General features: G+C 38.5%; 1 protein-coding gene across 2 annotated transcripts in view; it reads left to right on the top strand.

Annotated features, from left to right (window-relative positions):
* The window catches only part of LOC132132726 (microtubule-associated tumor suppressor candidate 2-like), a 68,250-nt gene that overhangs the window by 28,533 nt on the left and 16,910 nt on the right, over nucleotides 1–22,807 (top strand). For both annotated transcript variants that reach the window (XM_059545224.1, XM_059545225.1), the window contains exons 3-5: nucleotides 63–330; nucleotides 6,277–6,483; nucleotides 17,751–17,912. In XM_059545224.1, the coding sequence (XP_059401207.1) occupies nucleotides 63–330; nucleotides 6,277–6,483; nucleotides 17,751–17,912 (637 nt within the window). The remainder of the gene's footprint in view (nucleotides 1–62; nucleotides 331–6,276; nucleotides 6,484–17,750; nucleotides 17,913–22,807) is intronic.

Here is a 22,807-nt window from a genome sequence, read left to right on the forward strand (position 1 = left end):
TAGAACTTTAACAGTTTAATGACTGCAGCTGTAATGTGTGTTAATATTTTTTGTCAATTTAGGCAGGCAGATCTCCATTAGCCCATGGGTCTCCAGTTTCTGGAGCCGAGGACCCTTCTGGACCCCTTATTGGAGCACAGGATATGGGGAGTCTTTTTCATTTACCACGGGGCCTAAGACCCCAACTTGGCGTTGGTGCTGTTAACAGGTATCCCACTCCATCTGCCAAGAACAGGATGGTCCTAACAGGCCAGCCGAAATCACCATTGACCCTCAGTCAGCCAATGCAGACAGTAAATCCTACTACTCAGACACCTCAGGAACCTCAAGGTAAGATCAATAGTTCATTTTGCATGGTAAAATTAGTCAAATGGTATTGTTTTTACACCTTACACATATATTTTCAGGAAGTAAAATTTAATGCTTCATGTTCCACACTGGAGTAAGTTCAGTGGAAACCCAAGCCAAAGCAGAAACTGTTTTTGACTGATAGAAACACCAAGGCTTCATACTAAGGGCAGAAGTGACTGGAGTATTTTGAGATGAATAGATTTAAATAGAAGGAAGAAAGCGAATGCCATATGAAGTCTTTTCATCCCTGTCAGCTATGCATTTGTGATTGTTAGAGATAAACTCATCTCAGCCTCTAGTCAGTGTAAAATACACTTTACCTCCTGCCATTCAGTAAATAAAATTCACATTCATCATGTGCCATGAGGGAGTTCTGTTTGAGCTTAAAAATTTCCTCTCCATTTCTAAAGCGCACTTCATTTCCTACAACTTTGCCTGCCAAGGTGAAGATATGAATTAATTCATCTTAAATCCACTACCAGCATTGCCGTCACCCTCCTCATTTTTTCTAGAGGGTATCTGTCTATCTGCATACTGCTATCTCACTGAAAACCCATGACAGTCTCCATTAATGCATGCAATTTCTCGCTGTTTGGCCCTGTTTGTGATGCTTTGAAGTGCAAAGCAATTAACAGTTAATTCATGCCAATAACTATGCATGGTCACAATTATTAACTGTGGTTGAAACATGATATAAATGTTATGGTGTAAAGATGCTGATGCTTCAATAGATAAAGAGACAGTTTAGTGTGTAGGCTTGAGTTTTACTCCTGAAGCAATATAAAAATATAAAGTCAAGTAGGTTAACCTCTTCTGGTGTGATTAGACTTGTTAAAATTGGTAAATTTGTACCCACTGTAGTTATTGGTCATTTCATGCTACATTATTTATTCCTACTCTCAAACGATGGAAACATTTAATTCTGGACACTGGGCTTCTTTTGAAACACTGTGATCAAAATCTTCTTGGAAATTGCCTAATGCTGTGAAGTACAATAAACTGGAGAACAATGTCGAAGAATCCCTGATGTCTTTAAATAGCAGTCACTAAAATCAGAGGTTAACTTCTATGGAGACAGACAGAGTACCATCTTTTTAACTGTACAATGTATTTTTGGGTCTTCATCAACATGACATACATGACATAGTATTTTGTTTTTCATTAAAGGTGCCATCTGTCATGTCTGGCAAAAAAATCAAGTCATACTCCACATTCCATACCAGATGGGGGCAGTATGCCTCAATAAAGTGAATTGGTCTACTCTAGAGTAACAAACGAGAAACGGCATAGTCTCTATGCTCCGCCCCTACCTTCAAAACAACCCTACAGCCATAGCCGAAGCCTATAAGACAGCGGTTCTCAATTGCAGTCCTCGCGCCCCACTGCTCTGCACATTTTGAACGTTTCTCTTAGCGCTTCAGACATTTGTTCTATTTGAACATAAGTGTCCTGCGAAGTGGACATCACAGGATATTCAGCCATGATTCCAGTTCGAAGCGAACGTAGCTATATGTTCCAATCAAAGTGCATTGAAGTGTGCAAGACGTGAATTTAAATTGTATTGATTTACAGAGGTATATGATGTCACAGTTGTCCATGTTTAAAGATGCTGCACAGCACAAATCAGTGAATGAATGTTTCGATGTGAGGTAAACTTCAACAGATTTCCCCTGCTCAGAGAGTAGGGAACAATGAACAATTGGAACACAGTTCATGCACGGAGTTCATTTCTAACAAGCTGATTATCTGAATCAGGTGTGTTAACAAAGAGAAACTTGCAAAATATGCAGAGCAGTGGGGCGCGAGGACTGGAATTGAGAACCGCTGCTATAAGAAGACGTTTTGCCTCCAGAGGAACGTTGGGTGATGTCAAGTGATTTTGAAACATGACATCTTCAAGCTACTCCCCTTCACCTTTACCAGTGAATATGTTCATATTCGTTTTGTTCATATTACATTGAGTTGTATATAAACATTATTTGAATTAAATTAATTTGACAGACAGCATTCTGTCAACATCATTGGTCAACATCGGACAGCTGATGTTGACCAAGCTAGCGCCAACCAACGTAACCAGAGCTGCCAACTCTCAAGCATTTACCGTGAGACACACGCAATTGACTCTTTTCACACGCTTTCACGCCGCACATCAATTTTCTCACGTACAGAAAAACCACGAAGCAAAGAGGACACGGAGACCAACAGACTAGACAGAGCAGGTTACTTATGATATAAAAAAATGGGTAAGTTATAGCTAGCTAATTATCAAACGCAGCTACGGTTAGCCATCGCTAACATTAGCACGTTTATAGAACAGCCTTCGATACATTTCTATGTTATAACTTGGTTGGCTGGTGGTTATGTTGCCCGCATACCGCCTCCCATGGCCGAAACTGGTATTACGACACCTGTCGGGCCGGGGCTAGTAATGCTAATGCTAATTAAGGTTGATATCTCTGCAGCACTATAACTTGACATTTTTTTAATGACATCATCGCCCTTATTTCTTCTCATTCTTTTGATGCGTGTAGGTCGTTTTTTGGATATTTTTACCTCAATTTTTGCACATGGCACCTTTAATGCGGTTTCTATCATTGTTTAAGTGAGGGCTTGATGAAAGTGCTCTAGTATTGTATTCATGCATTTTAACACTCAGTAAGAAATCAATGAGTTCTTGAGCTGCAAGCCATAATAATACATTTGCATTAGGGCTGTGAATCTTTGGCAAGGCAGCGATTCGATTCGATTACGATTCTTAGGTTTTCGATTCGATTCAAGAACGATTTTTGCAAATTTAGAACGATTCAGTTAGATTCGATTTACAATTAAATTCGATTCGATTCGATTATAACGATTCTGCATTCTTTAAGTGCATTCATGGGATTATTTAAATGCTTCTACTAAATTCTTTAAATGCTTAGTCGGGGAAAATTACAGTAGCATTTATGGTTAGAGAACCATAGGTTAGAAAAAAAAAAAAAAACTTTTGTCCATTGTTAAATGATAGTTTAATTATGCGACATGGCATACGTAAAAATGTATGTAAGCCAAGTTTTTAAAAAAGAGCTTAAAGAGTATTATGTATAAGCTAACATTTTGTCACACCAGGGTCGTAGCCATAATTTCAGAAGTGACAGAAATGTCAAATACAATCATTTTATGTATGTAGCCTATAATAATAATAATAATAATAATAATTATAATATTTTTTTTTTTTTACAAGGAATTATCTTCTTTTTAAATTACTTTTAACTAGCTGTAATAAATCAAATACACTGCTGGACAATAATCAATCATTTGTAATCGATATTTTTTTCCTAATGGCAATTTTATGATTGTTTTATATACTAGGCTACATTTAATTAGCAATTATTTAAATTTTCTGCACAGAATAAGGTAGAAAATATACTTTATAGGTTCTGTACTTGTAATAAATGTCAATTAGCACTGAATCATTCATAAATTGTTTGTGGGTTTCATCAGTTCATTCTGCTTTTATTCAGTTTAGCTGCAGATATAGCCTGGCACGTCTATGAGAGCGAGATCGCTTCTCTTTCAGTGTGAAAACGTCTTCATCTCTATTTAACTTTTCCTCTCCATCAGCGAATGATTCTGAGAGAAAACGCGCCAGATGTCTGTTTGCTAATGAAACAAACGCTACTTTCATGCATACTATCAGATAAATCTCGAGCTCTTATTTTAAAGGTCGTTGTTAATGCTGTGGTTAATTTTAAAAGTTTCCTTTGTATATTCGGTTCATCCGCATTGTTTAACACATTTATAATTCAATGGAACTGTGCGTATGATTTAGACACTTACATTTCTGCTCCGTCCATGCAATAAATACAGCTGTCGACGGCTCCGGTAACTCCGTCGGTAAGATGCAGAGAGCCATTGACAAACTACAGAAAAGTAAAACTACTTCACGTTAGCATTACTGGCCACGAGTCCTATAGATCACACGTCAGCTGCGTCAGAGACGAACGGAGCGCGAGCGCAATCCTGTGACAGTCTCAGGCGGTAAACAGTGGAGCGCGTGAAGGACAGATAAGAGGCACGATTCACGAACACTCTTCAAGGTCTCCATTAATTCATGCGTGTAGTAATTTAATGTGTACACATTTTGAAAGCATTGAATCGCTATAGAAATCGCGATTCATTCGATTCTTAGCATTTTGAATCGATTACGGTCCAAGATCGGCGATTCACGATTCAAAAATCATGTTTCAAGATCGATGCATATGAATCGACAGGGTTTGTAATCGATGCATCGAGAAAACGAGTGAATCGTTACACCCCTAATTTGCATACAAACACACACACACACACACACACACACACACACATTTCTTATTTATTCCCAAAACAGATTGGGAAAATGACACCCCTTTGGTGTTAAAGAGACAGTTCACCCATAGATGAAAATTGTGTCAATTTCTGTTTAGCAGAATGTTGCGAGCTTCTTTTTTTTCGTTACAGTAAAAATGAGCGGGAACAGCTGTGGTCACCATTCACTTTTATTGTATGGCATGATTAAAATTAAACAAATAAGCTAAATCACAGCTATGATGGGTGACTAATTAGTGTGATCTTGGCAAGTCTGGAAATATAGGGAAGTAGGAACTGGAAGGAATGCAAAAGAGAGAAAAATAGAGATTTTTGGGAGAAACAAAAAATCAGAGGGGGAGAACAGCAACACATTTATCTTTAATGATCACCCTCACATGGAGGAGAAGCCAGGGGTTGGGGTGGGGGGTTGCTGCGGGGAGTGGTGGAGCTGGGGCAACTTTGATTAGAGATGAATGGATGAGAGGGATGGATGTGTGCATTTGCTTGATTGTTTATGCGTGTTTTCATTTGTGAAGAGTGCATCTCTGAAAGATATCGCTGATACTGCAGTCTAATAAACATCTGAGAATTCGACAGACAAAATGAGAAACTATAGATTGTAATTTTAGTATGTGTTACGCTTTGCCGCAGTCACAGCTTTTTGGGGACAGGAAAGTTGAGGTGCTTTATGTCTAAGAGCAGGAGGGGATCATTCTCTCCACCTGCCCCAAATTATGACATTGGGATGGGGGAGTCTAGGAGTTCAAAGCAAGCCTTGAAGTGGGTCATTAAATTCACACCACGGTAGCTCTTTGCATGTGCATATTTATGTATTTTTTTTGCGACTTCACTCTACTTCCTGTGCTTTCCAAAATTATACTTTTCCTGTGCTTTCCAAAATTATACTTTATGCACAAAGATTGCGAGTATGCCCAGAGCCAGAAACCATCCACACACTTACATTTCACATAATTAATAAATTGATAAAATTATTATTCTGTTCAGTTTTATATTAAATCTTTTCAAGCTCATATTGGGATTTTATGAGCCATCTAAAATGATATGTTTTGGCAAACGTCTGGTATTAAATTAGACTCCCTGAGTGGATGAGAAATGTGACTCATCGCTCTTCTCCATGTGAATACTACAGTGGTATAGATGTTGATTAATGGCCATGACCTGCTGTGGTCAAAGGAGGCAGACAGCCGCCGACCTCTTTATGATTCTTTCAGGAGCTCTTTTAATGCGATCTTTACCTCACACCAGAGAGAGGTCGTAAAAACACTACAGTTCTTTCTTTTTCTGTCCTACTGTGAGTCTCTTTTAGGCCCGTCAGCTTAGACATAGTTCATTTCAGGACACAGCACTCACTTTTTTGTTCCTTGTGTTCCATCTGTTTCTCAATTGAATTAGTCATGTGATCATGTATGCCTCATTTTGCCACAGCAGTATTAAAAGAATATATTATGCATAGTTGACCTCCATATTGACATATACAAGAAAAACAGTATGTGACTTTTATTTCCCAAAACATTTTTTTTCTTTTTTTTTTTACAAATTGAATTGAATAATAATCATAGTCTTCTTTGCCCTCAGATCAAAAAAAGCCAGTGGCGACTGGGTTAGCTGCTAAATCCCTCCTGCCGAAGCCAGCTCATTCTGTCCTGCGTCCTCCCGGTTACTCGCGCCTCCCGCCGGCTCGTCTGCCCACCTTTGGGTTTGTTCGAAGCTCTAGTGTCTCTTCTGTGTCCAGTAACCACTCGACCGACAGCACACGGAGTGACCCCTGCCGCCCCACCTACCGTAAGTTACTGAAACACAAACACGCATGCATTCAGATTAATAAATGTAGAATACAATTTACAGTGGGGTCTGAAAGTAATATTTTAAAAAAGTAATATTATGAAATATTGTTTTCTAGTTTAATATTTTCTAAAATGTAATGTTGTGCAAGGCTAAATTTTCAGCATCTTTACTCCAGTCTTCAGTGTCACATGATCCTTTAGAAATCATTCTAATATGCTGATTTGCTTCTCAAGAAGCATTGCTTATCATTATCAATGTTGAATATATGTGTGAAAACTGATACATCTGTTTTTAAGGATTGTCAGTTGTCATTGAAGCAAAAGGCATTATGATATTCATGTTAATTTTTCATTTGAATGTAGTAAAATAGAACAAATTTAAAATAGAAGCATTTTCACTTGTTGTGTCATACTTTGGACCAATGAACATCTGTACACTCTACAGTTTAATATACCATCTGCAGTGCCATCTTGTAGCTGAGTGCATTGTTAAGCGAGATCCCTGTAGTAGTTTACATAAAAGGGTAATGCTCCACTTTTTAGAGTTAATTATAATGCTATTTGCATCATTTTATTAACTCCACCTACAAGCAGCATGCATGTCCCCTTTCATTAATATATTGTGCTCATAACTCCTTTGCTCTTATGTGGTATCATGGGATATTCAGCACAATAGACCAAAAACACAGTATTTTTTTATTTATTTATTTCAAAACCAGACTTTTCTTTTAGTTGGTCTTTGCTTTAGGTCATGAAAGAATCTTTGTGTTTGATCCAAGTGGGCTTCTTTAATAACTAGCTCCATGAGTCAACACGAATAATCCTCAGTATGATCAGAGCTGCTCAGTTCTGCTGAAGTAGATTCTAGTCTGCTCTTAGAAGGGGTTGTCTTTGAAAATTGGCATCTGCATGCACCGCATGTGTTTTGAATACGACCTACATAAGTGATGTTGGCTGGTCTTCTCCTGGTAACAGCTGACGTGGCGTCAGATTCTGGCATCCAGAGTTACATGCGTCCCTAGATGAGTCATGTCATCAAGTCTTTTTATCCTGAAATCACTTGGGAAGAGGAATCCCTCACAGTTCACAGTCCTGTATGTATGGAGCAAACAGATGCATGAGAGAAAGAAAGAGGGAAGAAGTCGGTGTGCCATGTTCTGTGCATTGCAGCGGCCCCAAGACAGTTTTATATACATTCATTTTGTAAACATGTATTTTAAAAATGGACAGCATACTTGTAAAGTTTGTTTAAAATGCTAAAACGTTATATAAAATGTTGGTAACACTTTATTTAACAATGTCCTTGTTACACATGTTGGATGTACTTACCGTTTTAATAATGGTATATTATGCATAATTACAAATAAACTAACTGTAAACCAAACCTAATCCTTACCTATAGTTAAGCACATGTTGTTAATTAATATTACTCTGTAATTAATTATATATTTAACACTTTGTTAAGTACACCTTAAAATAAAATGTATTGAAAATGGTTTATATAACTAATTAGCAAAACGTATGTCTTTTTATTTATATATATATATGTATGGAGATAACACTTAGTTTGATATATTGTTATCTAAACCACGACATGCAGGCATTATTAAGTGTCAAAATAATTTGGGGGCCACTGCAGATGTAATTGGGGTCATTCCAAACAGTGTTTTGTATCTACAAAATTTCTCACATCATTTATCTCACCATAGTCGTGTCTTGACATACTGTGAGTCTGTTGTAGAACTCATTACTGAAATTTCCATAGCGAAGCTCATTATTCTTCATTAAAATTAGGGCTTAGGGTTCCACTCTGTGTTCATATTATTCAGTACAGCTGTGTTATCCATACTTGCAATGCATTTACATATCAAATCGGTTTATAGCCATCATATTTTCACAATCCTTCCACACTATGTAATATGTAAGTCAGAAGTGCAAATGAGTGTTTCTCTCTCTCACTCTGAAGTGTTGAATGTGCTACTGGGCTGATTAGAGATCTGATGGCGTTTCAACTGCATATTGACTGTCTGGAGTCCTAGACCAAATACAAAAAGCAGTCAAACACTAGATAAAATGATGAGCCTTTAGCTGTGACTGAGAATGTGACTGTTGTTAGCCGATATTGATGATCTTTAATTGTATAAATAGAACTGTGGGATATTATAATATAAGTGTATGAATTTTATGAAGAGCCTTTTCCCCCTGTGTCATTATCACCTGTCCACTTAGGTAAACAAGGGCATTTGCAGGACGTACTGTACGTATATGTTACTGGTATAATGACTGACTGTTGCTTTAGGCTCGGTGTTGAATCAGTTTGACATATTGACCTAGGATTCCTGTGACTGGATGTCACAGACAGTTATCGATTTCTCAGGTCTGACTGATTGAGGCCAGTCCGCTTGTAATTGGCTGAATTGGAGAGCGTGAATGATGGTGGCAAATGCTACTGGACTTATTAAGCTGTCATTAGTGTTTGAGCTGCTGGATATAGGAAGAGCTGCATATCAATATTTGGCTCTCATTTTCATCCTCGTGTAGAGTCAGCAAAGTGATTGTTTTTTTTTTTAAGAGATTATATCTGTCACATGGCCTTTGTTAGTCTCATGTCATGGCTTGATGTTGTCCGAAATATCGGAGGAAACTATTAAAGGGATAGTCGACCCAAAGAAACACAACTCTGTTTTTCTAGTCATTTAATCACTTTTGTCATTCCAAACCTGTATGAATTACTTGGATCACATGGAGAACATTAATAGATATTAAGTGAAATGCTAATGCAGCTCTTTTCCATAAAATGAAAGTAAATGGAGAAGGGGAGCTCTGAAAATTAAGGATTGGATTGGGAATTTTGTTATATGCCTTTGTCATTTTATATATATGTATATATATATATATATATATATATATATATATATATATATATATATATATATATATATATATATATATATATATACAACACTAAAACTAAGACAGAAAAGAAACTTTATTAAGGCTATAGAGAGAGAGAGAGAGAGAGAGAGAGAGAGAGCTTTGATAAAGTTTTTTTCTGTCTTAGTTTTAGTGTTGTTATTACTATAACTTATTTTAGTTAGTAGCAATCCATAATTTCTCATTTTCACTGCATTTTTTAATCTAATGTTTATAAGAATTATATAAAATTATTATAATTATTGTTAATATTTTATTTCAGCTTAATTTCCCCCTTTTTTAAAAAAAAAAATGTTTTTAACAGTTTTAGTTTACAATAACAACATAGTATAGCAGAGATAATATTTTAATGAAAATACATTAAATTCTTAATTTACTCTGTTTCTCATGTAAAGCTATATCGTAAAGCATTTTTAATGTTTGGCCACATCATTCACTTTTATTCTATGGAAAAGAGCTGCATGTCCACAGAAAAAAAGAAAGTCTTAGCATTTTGGAAGTTTTTAGATGTGTGGGTTAGTAAAAACAACAACAACAACACAACTGTAATTTTTTTGTGAAGTATTCCTTTAAGAAGAAGTGAACAATTATATATTACAGTGATAACTATTACAGTATGTTGTACAGTAAATGGACTTTGCTATAGAACCAAATTCGCAATACACATTTATCTGTTATTCGTCTATCTTTGTCTCTGTCTGACTTTGTCCTCTTTGTATCAGTAGTGAATGACTACTAGCAGACTTATATAGCCACTGTGCTGAAAGGCAACACTCCGTTTGAAGCTGTTGGCTTCTGACTGAGAGCTTCTGAGAAACCCAGCATCATCTGACCTGAACAAAGACCCAGACAGAGTTTCTTTATAGAGAGAGATTGCAGTCCCACCTTCAGTCTCAGAGAGAGCGCAATAAAAGATGCTGTTTTCAACTATTTCAAATATCACATTTCTTATCCTTCTCTCTGGCTAGTGCAACATATCCTCTTTTTTATTCTTTTTTATCTGTCTTGGTGTAATTCATCTCTAGAGATTGCTAACTGTCAGTTTGTTGGTGTGAGCTCCCAGCTTGCATGCAGGATTGATGGATGTGATCTCATGCTGCAGCCTGGCGGGATTAGGCCAAAAACTCTTAATTCTTGCTTTTTCTTCTTCGTCGGAGTCTCAGTTCACTATCTAAAGGGGATTTGTTCAGTGACAGCCTCTCCTCGAATATGACTCATCCTCTGGTCTCTGGGATATTTCAGATCTCCTCAAATAAAATCGCCAAGAGTCTGAACTTTCAAGTCACAAGCTTGAAGTTGTTCTAGTTAAGATGCTTATAAAAAATACATTTCATACAGTGTGCAGTAACACTATCAACTTGAGGCACACTAACAAGCTCCAATCTCAGATGTGACCTTTGCAGCAACAGCAAAGTAAATAACAAGCCGAGGAGATAACAGACACAGTCACATACACTATAATGCAAAGACAATGACCTTCAGTCAAGGTGATGCTGCTTTTATTGATTTTCATTTGTATGATCTCTCATTTTTTAGATGAGGTTTATTTGTGTCTGACCGTAAAAGATTCTTCCTGTAACTATAATGGTTTTGTAGTTCAGCCATTTGTCCATATAAGAGGTTTTGAGTCCTACCAAGACAAGTAATAATCTGAGAACAATCTGTAATATTGTTTGAAATCAGCATTGTGTTTTGCACTGGGAAACTTGCACGACTTGCACAGCAGTTGACAAGAGTGTGGAGAAAATGAGAGATAGAATATCAGTATTGAAGTGAATATACCTGCTTTTATAGTGGAATGTCTAGTGTTACCTACAGTAGTGTGCTTGGATTGGTTTGTAATACACACTACCTAGTCACCCACAGATTTACTTTTCTAACAAGTGAACTACTAATTAGTACACTTGCAATACACCTCTACAATATATTGTGTATATTAATTGTACTGTACATTATATATTAATTGATAGGATACTACCTAGTATTCCAGTTTTGGTAGAGTATGAATTTTAATAGTTCTGTAGAACACTAAATACCTATTTTGCTCATTTTGTAGTACATGTTACCATTTGCACATGACATAATATTGGCTCCATCTCATTTTGCATACTGATACTATCCAGAGTTATAACAATTATTACAGAAAACTAGAACTATAAACACATTTTGTTACTTCAAATAAATGTTAAATAAAATGAAAAAAAATGCATATAAAAAGCTTAAACTTATTTTATTTGTATATTTTTTTTTTTCATTTTGTTTGAATAGATGGATCAAATAACTGAAACTGAAGCGGAAAAAATATGTAGGCATTTGAACACATCAAAATAACTGAAACTTAAATACAGTTTAAATAAGAATTAAAAAATTTAAATTTATTCAAAATGTTAATAGGAACTAAAATATTATCTCAAAGTTAAAATAATATTACAGTTAAGTATTATTTACAGTTTGTATTAACATTTTGAGTTAGATTTTATTTGTATATTTTCAAGTTTTATTATTTATTTTTTATTATTTATTTAATTTTAGTAAGTGTAATACTTTAACTTATATTCATGTATTTAGTATCACAGGAAACATTTCCGAGTTTGTAATATAGTATTTATATTTTATTTTATTTCATTTGGAGAAAGCAATTTTGAAATAATTTTAGTTTTAGTAAAAAAAAATAAAAATAAAATAAAAAAAACACTGGTAGTGAGTCAATATTAGAGATTAGAACAATCTTTAGAAAAAAAATACTAAAAGTGAATTATCCAAACACCATTTGCATGCAGTTTTAATGTACTGTACATTGTGTCCATGAAGGAATTTTTATAAATTCCTATAAAAGTACAGCTTCAGAGAATGCTCCAGCTCAGCTCTGCTATAGCCATCTCCACCATCACCTCACTAGAGAGTCTAGCTGGGCGCTGGGACTTTACTCGAATCATCTGTGCTAAATACAAAGTTTCACCGTCATCTGAAACTCAGTTTGTTTCCTTCCATTTATACAATACCACCCAAGAAAAACCAACAGAATGAAGAAGAGAGATGGAAGAGATTGTGTTATTTAATCTCACATATTATTTTGGACAAGGATAATGCATGTCTCATAATTGAATACTTCACAGATTGTAATTTAAAAACAATTCTAGTTCACTACCTATTGTGCTGTTTTGTAGTACACACTTACTTGTGTGCACTACACAATCTAGTCTGAAAGGAAAACACACAGAAGAACAGAAAAAGTGTTGGAAGTGAGGAAAGGGAGTGAAGGGGGAGGTGTGAGAGCACAGATGCCATCACTCCAGCCCATCTCTGACTCATGCACACTGCTGAGAACAGATGGTTCCTCACACAAACATGCACACTTACACACACAGGAACATTCTCACACACTGAAGTATACACTGTTTCACTACAGGTTTGTTACATCTTTGTCTCATCTGTATGTATATTGAGTGTGCTTCTTAATCCCGCATCTCCCTGATTGTCAGATTTCACATTGGAACTTTTTCTCTGTTTTTACCCATACGGGCTGTCGGTATACTCCTGCCTTCACATTATGCAGGCTGTGCCATCTGAAGCTCAGATAGGTCAGATTCAAATGTATGTGGCCTAGAACTAGCTGCTAAGTATTACTCTTAAATATTAATATGGCACAGTGATGATTTTGAATGGCAGTATGCCAGCCCACATTAGCACTGAGCTGCTCACTCCTCTTTGCTAACCTCATAGGAGCCTGATAATGATGTTCTGCTTACCTCACGCCTTAATCCCATTCTGTCTATTTCCCTGAAAGCTTTTATAGGATTTTTTTCTTTAGATGAAGAGTCAGACCAGGCTTTCCTTCCTCAAAATCCCAAGCAAATAATCAGTTCTCTGTTTCAGCAAGCTTCGGTTTCCGTTATCCCTCTGAAGCCTCCCAGAGAGAGAGCAAGATAGAGTGTGTTTCTCAAAGCTCTGCCAGGCCTGTTTAGTGCTGCTTCTGCTATTCCAGTCTTTATTTCTTAATTAGAAAACATTAACCTTCAAGAATCTCTATCGTGGTCAGCTTGATAAATTAAAAGTATCTTCTCAAAGTATGTCAGTGCTTAAAAAAATTAAGAAAAACCCCAAACAATAGTGCACCCTACTAGTAGTGCACACTACTTAATCACTCTTTGCAACCTTTGTTGGATCCATGATTGAAATACAGAGGGTCGCCCAGTTATGGTTTGATCTACTTTTTTGGCCTGAAAAAGGTTAAATGCTTGTCCCTGTATTTTTGTGGCAACTACCCAGTGTACTAGTTTTGTACTACTCAATATCTAGAGCACACTTCCCTTGATATTGTTTTATCAACACTTTGTGATTTTGTACTCTACTATGCTACATCATACACACTGCCTAATGTTAAATTACACACTACCTTTTCTTACTAGTACTGTACTATATAGAACACACTGCCTATTGCACATTACATTGTGCCCTAATGCTTAAGTGCACACTACCATGTGTGATAGTTTTGTACTACACTTTCTAGTCCACACTACTTAATGTTGCATATTAGCGTATTAGTGCACAACACTTTGTGATTTACTGTATTACTGCACTACCTAGTACACACTACCTTATGTCTTACTGCATGCTACTTTTGAACTAGTACTACGTAGAGCACACTACCTAATATGCCTGTGTTTTAGTGCACAGTGCTTGGTGTACTCACACCGTACTACACTACTTAACATTATTAAGTATGTACATAACATTATTTTGCATTGCCTTGTGAACACTATTCTACCTAGTGTACACTACATTTTATGTATTAATGTTATTATGCATATCACACTACAGAATATGCATGTTTTTTGTAGTGCACAATACTTTTGTGCATTTACACCGTACTACAATACAGCACTATCTGTAATTGTGCACACTACCCAGTGTACTAGTACTTGCAGTACACTATCTAGTGCACACTAGATTTAGTATATTAGTAGTGTACTATGTAGAGCATACTGTAGGTACACAATATGCTAATTTCCGTGCACAGTACTTATTTTAGCACTTCACTACAAAAATAGTATTTTAATGTACTTGTTTTGTACAACACTATCTACTGCACAGTTAGCATGATATTGTTTACTGCACGCCATTTTGTGATTTCATACTCTGTTAAACTATGTAGTGCACACTACCTAATGTCCTGCTGCACGCTACTTTTGTACTAGTGCTGTGAAATATGCAAATATACTTGATATGCAAGTTTTTGTGCACAATACTTTGTACAATCACACATACCACAATACAGTGCACACTACCTAATTTCCTATTGCAGACTACTGTTCGTGCTAGTACTCTACTGCTGTAGGTGTAGGACACTACCTATTGCACATCGCATAATGTCTGGACGTTTTAGTGCACACTAGCTAAAATATTACTTTTGTTGTTCATTTTGACCCATCTGTCCACTTCCTGCAAGCAGTGCTGAGCAGTGAGTCAGTATTTCTCAGGTCCTTATGGTATTAGTACTGAAGTGGCACCCATCCTGACATATGGCTGTGAGTGGAGGGGCTGGATTTGCATAATGTTTACTTCCTGACATCCTCGGGTGCACCTCTGATGCTCTGTGCTAATAATGCATTGCAAGTGTGGTCTTTTAATGGGTCACTGCTGTGTTCACCAGGCATGATTTTTCATTCTGATTCGCTCTCTGTGCCGTCTAAATGTTACTAGAATAGGAATAGCATCTGTTCCCGTCACTTTTCCTCTGTCCTTCTATAAGCCATGCCATTCTGTTTGCATCCATTTGCTATCTATTTTCACTTCTATTTCTGTCTGTCTCTCTCCTTTTCTCTCTAGTGGTCATGTCAGTGGTGATTTAACCAGCTACCCCTTCTTTTAACTCTTCCCTAGCCCAACATTTATTTCTCTAATAGTGGCGCCCAACATGGGGTGCATTCCTATCTTCTCCTCCTTTCCAACATAATGTTTTTGCTCCGTCTCTTCTAGAATACTTTCTTTGCTTTCTTTTCTTGTCCTGTCACATTACGTATGTCTCAACTGGCCAGGAGACCAGAAGAGAAGTGCTGATTGTTTGGTTCTGCCTGCTTCACAAGCTGAATTTTATCCACACCAGCGCTGCATTAAATTAGTCTTCTGTTATTTTTGCATTCCTTTCTGGTGCATTGTATGATAAATGATTCAGCTCAAACTGAATTGTATATTTTTATTACTCATGTTGGTTGAACATTTGTCTTCATTAATGTCAGCATTTTAAATTCAGCATGTGGGAATTGCTTCATTGTATTTCCAGGACGTTAAATCTGTGTGTGTGTATGTGTGGCATTTTATTTTATGGGGATTATTTTTTTTATTTTTTTAAGAAAAACTAATGTGATCTTTGACCATATGTTCCATGTTTACCAGTGTTTACTGGCCAATTATTTTTGCTAAACTAAACAAACATTTAAATCAAATTCATTTGAGATTTCCCTTAATTAAAAACATATTAGTAAACACTAGAAAATGATAATGATATAAACACACCTGCAGATAATAGTTGGGTTCAGTATACAAAAAGTATTTCGCATATGTGAATGGAAATGTTCATTGAACTAGAGAGAGACAGAAGCTAAATCCCTTAGCATCATAAATCAGAATGTAAATCCTGTAATTCTTTGTCTCTACAATGCACTGCCAGTTATTTTTTGTCACAGATAGACTTTTAAACATTCAGAAAATATATTTCTTAATAAACTGTTACTGTTACTGCTGATTCCATTCATCAAACTCAGACTCAGATTGTGTTGCCAAAGTTATTAAGATATTTATTTTAATTTAATTTAATTTATAGTTGTAATTTAAAAGACATTTAAACTATTAATTTAGGCGAAATCTAAATCTAATGTTCAATTCTGGAAAATAACAAAATCATTTTTTCCAAATTTTGTAATAGAGTTGCAAACTTTTCTGTCCGTTTGCGGAAAAGGATAAATAAAAAATATATATATTTTAAAGTTTTTGTTATTTTTTGTTTATTTTAATGTATTTATCTATTTTAATCACTAAATTTAAAACCAAAATGTATACCTTGTTCACGAAAAGTGATGCATACAAAATGTGAGGCTTTCCACAGACTTTTAATTGCAGTTATTTTAGGTGCTCAATATGATCCAACCCACACAAGTATAATGCTCCCATCATTTGAGTGATTATGTAAATCCAGAGCGCTGATGAAACTGGAAAAAAAATCTTAAGGATTGAGTCTCTGTGCTACTAACCCAGTTCCACACAATGCACACAATTCACTGGTTCTCACAGAGATTTGACAGAGAATCCACCAATGAGCAGCTAGGTTTATTTCCCAGCAGCCAATCAAACGCATCTCTCGGCTGCTCTGCACCTCAGCTTCTCCTGCTGCAAGAGTTGGAGGGCTGTGTGGCACTTCCTACTGTTTCCAAAGCTGCCAAAACTTTCTCCCAGATCTTTACCACCCTTATCAGATCACCCTCAACCTGCATTTACTGCAGTATAGTCTTACCATAACTGAAAATAAGTGATTCTGTTGTGTGGCTGTGTTTAATTCCTTTTGAAAGGCTGGGTAGTTCATCCTAACAAAATCTCTTTGAATTAATGGCAGTTGTCGGCTGCTGTCTCTAAATTTCTCCACAGGTTACATAGAAGTACTAAAATATGGTATTTAAAAGCACTTATGACAGTGTACTGTCAGCATTTCTGCATCTGTCTACTCTTTTCTGTTGGTGGAGTCCTCTCCCAGCACTTCATAAATCAGAGCGATATCAGCGGCAGAACAGCATTCTATACAGACTCCCGAGAATGGTCTGGCCTTACAGTCTGAAAGTAAGCTAAAGTAGAGAGGAAAGTGTCTTTCAAAGGACAAGTTATATAAAAGTACCTGTGTGGTTTGTGAAATTGGTTATGGCTTGTTGAATAGATGCCATGTCTTGAGTTTTTTCTTTTACGTGGCAAGCACTCTCGTTTTATTGCAGTCTTTGGTCTTATTGAGCCGTGCTGAGGTTATTGATCAAGCATAGAGTGGGATGAACAGTTGGCCTGGGTTCAATTGTGGGGTTAATGAGCAGTAAGATGAATTCTCATCCACCACAAATGATGAATAATGTGCTCAAGTGAGATGAGCACAGTCTGATTAAGCATTCACAGTAAATCAGGGAACTAGACAATGGCCTGCAGTATTCAGTACTGTATGATGCACAATGAATTATATGCAGTTCAACTGGCAAACATAAAAAGATACATTCAGAGATTTTCAAAGCAAACTAATATTGATTTGTATGGAAGTGCTGGGTGTGAAGTTTGGCTCTTTTTTGGGGTAATTTTCAGGTCCCAACAGTGTAAATGATGAGCCGCCACCACTTCACCATGTCACCACGTCGCCTCCTGGAGATGGATCCAGAGCACTGTTTCAAAGCACCCCTCAACCCCCCAACACTCCTGCACCCACACGCCGCTCCCTGCTGCCCCCTCCTCAAAGCTCTCCTGTGGGTAAGTGGACCGAACCTTCATATTTTTAGCCAGTATGCACTTGAACGAGTATGCACTAAATGAAGTATGCTATAAACAAAACTAATTGCATTAGAATACAATGTTATCTTCAAACAGTACTACAAGAAGTTTGTGTTTCAAGAGGTTTGCTATAATAGCTAGTATGCATTATGCAAATATGTACTCCAGCTAGTGTACACAATAAGAATGGACTTCAAATAGTTTATATTACAGTTTGCCCTTCGATAAATATTTAAGTAGTATGCATTTTAGTGAATATGCACTACAAGATGTATGCATTACAACTAAAGTGATCTTTAGTACTACAAATGTGTTTAAAGAAGTATGAGCTACAAGAGGTATGCACGACTATAAGTATATTTCAACAAGCATGCATTACACAAATATAGTGTACACTGTATTAATGAATTTCAGATAGATTCAAATGATACTTAACTTTCTGATAAGTTTGCATTTGTTTCTGATAAGTTTGCATTTGTTCTCCTATGCACTACAAAAAGTATGTGCTTTATTAGGAATGCACTAATGGGTGTGAAATTCTGCTAGTTTGTTTTTCAATGAGTATGCACGACAAGAAGTAGTGTACGCACTAAACATGATTCATTCGAACAAAATGCACTACATTTAGAGTGATCTTCAACCAGTAGTACAAGAAGCATGCGGTTAAACAAGTATGCACTACAAAGGGTATCCACTACTAGAAGTATTCATTTCAACTAGTCTGCATTACACAGCTATGTACTTTGAAAACATTTAGCTTTTTATCAAAACAAAATAGGGGTGGGTGAGACAGGTGTGCTTGCAGCTCTCTTACTGTATGCTTTATTATCAAGCCTTTGTGTAAATCCATCTGATAGCATTGAAGTTAATCTGAACAGGAAAAATATTTCCTCCCAATGCCAAGGAGTTGAAATCCATATCAGTATAAGTTCAAAAACAACGAGCACAGGCTATAAACATTTCGGCTTTGGAAGGGGTGTAATTTATACCTGCGTTTGGGCCAAGTATCCGCACACTGGGCAAAAGCGTAAAACCGTGAGCAAACGCCAAAGTAACAACGGTTTGATAATCTCACTTTACTTGTTGCTATCTGGCGATATACACCGATGCCCTGGTCCAGAGACTGCACTCAGAGGAAACCTTCCAACAAAGGCACAAATAGAGGAAGCGAACAGCCACCTGCAACTTGCTGCTGTCGAGAGCGTGGACCTGGTGGATGGGCTGTCTTTGGGTCTGCTGGATGCGGCTAATGGACACGGACAGCTGCAGGAGTCGCAGCGGGAGATGTCTGGTGTGAACGCAGCTGTAAACTCAAGAACCAGCGAATATCGGGTGCCGAGGCGGATGAGTTTGGGGCTGCAGTGTGCTGCTGAATAATAATAATAATAATAAATTTTATTTGTAACGCACTTTACATCAATTCAATGACCTCAAAGTGCTACAATGCACATAAAACAACAAACTATATACTATAAACTTTAAAATTAGCGTAAAAAGAAAACAAAGACATAAAAATAGCACTTTTAGCCATAGGCTTTTCTAAAAAGATGGGTTTTAAGTCCTTTTTTAAAAGAGTCAACAGTTTGTGGGGCCCTTAGATGGACAGGGAGAGCATTCCACAGACTGGGTGAAGCTGAACAGAAGGCGCGATCGCCCATAGTTCGAAGCCTAGTCCTCGGAGGCTGGAGGAGGTAGGCCTGTCCAGAGCGGAGATGGCGTGAGGAGGAAAGGGGGGTGATGAGTTGTTTGAGATATAAGGGGGCAGTTCCATGGAGGCACTGGTGGGTCAGAAGGGAAACTTTGAATTCAATCCTGTACTGGACAGGAAGCCAGTGGAGGGATTTTAGGATGGGTGTGATGTGGTGGTACTTCCGCACCCCCATCAGGATCCTCGCAGCACAGTTCTGAATGTATTGCAACTGCTGGATGTTCTTACTTGGGATCCCGATGAGGAGTGCGTTGCAGTAGTCCAGCCTGGAGGATACAAAGGCGTGGACAAGTTTTTCTGCATCAGGGAGAGTGAGTATGGGACGAAGTTTTGCAATATTCCTGAGGTGAAAGAATGAGGTTTTGCATAGCTGTTTTATGTAGGCCTCATAGGTCAAGTGAGGATCCATTCTAACACCAAGGTTTGTGACTGAGGATGAAAGATGGATGTCATGGCCGGAGAAGGTGATGCTGGTGATGGTGGATGACCGGGTGTGATGTGGAGTGCCAACAAGAATGGCTTCCGTTTTTGAGCTATTGAGTTGCAGAAAGTTAGCCGTCATCCACGCCTTTATCTCCTCCAGGCAGGTGGAAATTGTGGAGAGGGCTGCAGAGGGGCTTGGGTTTGTTTTAATGTAGAGTTGAGTGTCATCAGCGTAGCAATGGAAAGATATTCCATGCCGGCTGATGACATAACCAAGGGGGAGCATGTACAGTGCGAAGAGGGTGGGGCCAAGGACTGATCCTTGAGGGACACCACAAGTGACAGAGTGTGTGTCCGATTTAGCACCACCCAGGGAAACATACTCTGTTCTGTCCATGAGATATGATGTAAACCAAGCCAAGGTAGTATCAGAGAGTCCAATAGAGGAGTGGAGGCGGTGTAGAAGGATATGGTGATCCACGGTGTCAAATGCTGCAGTGAGGTCGAGAAGGATGAGAAGTGATGGAGATCCAGCATCAGCCGTCATCAGTAGGTCATTAGTGACTCTGACCAAGGCAGTTTCTGTACTGTGGCCAGAGCGAAAACCAGACTGGAACTTCTCATAAAGACTGTTAGTTATGAGATGGTTGTGGAGTTGGTCGGAAACTACCTTTTCCAACACCTTTGACAGGAAAGGGAGGTTGGAGATGGGGCGGTAGTTAGCAGGAACTTCTGGATCAAGGCTGGGCTTTTTGAGTAGTGGCTTGATGACCGCTTTTTTCAGAGACGTGGGGACATGGCCGGACTGAAGAGACTGATTGATGATATTGGTGATCATGGGACTTATTGCAGAAGAGTGACTTTTTATCAGGGCTGAGGGAAATGGATCCAGGTCACAGGTGGATGGCTTCATCTTCCTTAGCAGGACTTCCATTTCATGCTGAGTGATATCCTTGAAACAGCAGAGGAGCTGGGTAGTCCCAGATTGAGGGTCAGTGGATATTACTGGGGGGGGGGGGGGGGGGTAGAAAAACTAGGGTGAAGAAGGGGGGGGGGGGAGGCTGGGAAGCAGATACAGTGGGGGGGCTGGAGAGAATGGAGCGTATCTTTCCTACTTTTGTTTTAAAGAATCGGATGAAGCTGTTGCACCGCTCCTGCATATTATCGAAGTATAGGGGAGTCTGGGGTTTGAGGAGATGATTTACAGTTGAGAAAAATTGCTTGGAGTTTCCAGGGCTATTGTGGATTATGTGGGAGTAGAACCGGGACCGTGTGTCACTGAGGGACTTGCTGTAGGCCTTCTGATGTTCCCGGTAGGCTAGCTTGTGAACAGCGAGTCCTGAGTCCTTGAAACGCCGTTCGAGGACACGCCCTGTTCTCTTTTGTAGCCGCAGCTCCTTGGTGTACCAGGGGGCTGAGCATGTGAAGGTGACGGTTCTGGACTTGACTGGGGCATGGCGGTCCAGAAGTGAGCTGAGTGATGAATTGTAGAGATCCACAGAATTAGTGACTGAAAGGGGGTTTGCAGCAAAGAGATGGCAGAGGTCAGTAGTCAGGGTGACTGGGTTGATATTTTTAAGGTTCCTAAAACTGATTTTTCTGCTGGGCTTACTGATGGGGAACAGAGTGGGTAACTCCAATGTGATGGCCTTATGGTCTGACATGCCCAGATCGTGCACCGAGAGATTGGTGATGGAGGTAGAGTTGGTGATCAACAAATCAAGAGTGTGGCCTCTGGAGTGTGTTGGGACATTGACATGTTGGGTGAAATTAAGACTGTCAAGAAGATTATTAAATTCAGCTACAGAGTAGGAAGAAGAGTCGTTTACATGAATATTAAAATCACCAAGTATGATGATATTCCCTGGGGTTGTGTAAAGTGTGGTGAGAAGATCATACATCTCGGAAATGAAAGCTGGATTCGGTTTTGGAGGCCGGTAAATCAGAAGCATTGTAGTGGAAAGTGGCGGTTTACATTTGAATGCAAGGCATTCAAAAGAGGAATGGACAGGCAGGGAAAGGGAGGACAACTCAAAATCTACCCGGTGCACAACGGCAAGGCCACCACCTCGGCCAGTGGTGCGGGCCTTGCTGAGGTAGGTGTAGCCAGAGGGACAGGCTTCATTGAGACTAGAATAAACTTCTGGTTGTTGCCAGGTTTCAACTAGGCACATGAAGTGTATCTGCTCGTTGATTATATGGTCATGAATAAAAGATGCCTTGTTAAGGGATTGTGCATTTAAAAATTCAATTTTTACAGGGGACGCTGGATTTGTGATAACAGAATGTCTCTGTAGGGGCCGGAGTAGGCTGTGATCCACTCCGCGTTTTCTGTCCTGCTTGGAATGAAACAGCCTCTTGGTGGCAGCGCTCTGATGACGTGTCCAGATCGACGGAATGCAGTGCTCAGGCTGCTGATGGTAAACAAAGCATCTGCGTGTACTCCGATGGACATAACGGGAGCGACACAGAACTCTGAGTTTATTTACAATGGAGATGTTAAGTCCAGGAGTGAATGCAGGGTTGAGTCCACGGAATTGTGAAGAGGAATAACTGAACGCCATGCCAAACAAGGACGAATGCAACGCAGCCTCGCAAACCGCTGGCCGACAAGGCAGCCTGTCTGCCGATAGCCCGCTTATGCGAGCCAGCGCCATGCACAAGTCCCACAGACGGAAAACAGTCAGATACAGGAGGACAGCCCAGATCATGGAGCAGCCGTCAAGAAAACCTCTCACGGTGG

Source organism: Carassius carassius, chromosome 49, assembly GCF_963082965.1.
Source record: "Carassius carassius chromosome 49, fCarCar2.1, whole genome shotgun sequence".
NCBI classification, from domain to species: Eukaryota; Metazoa; Chordata; class Actinopteri; order Cypriniformes; family Cyprinidae; genus Carassius; species Carassius carassius.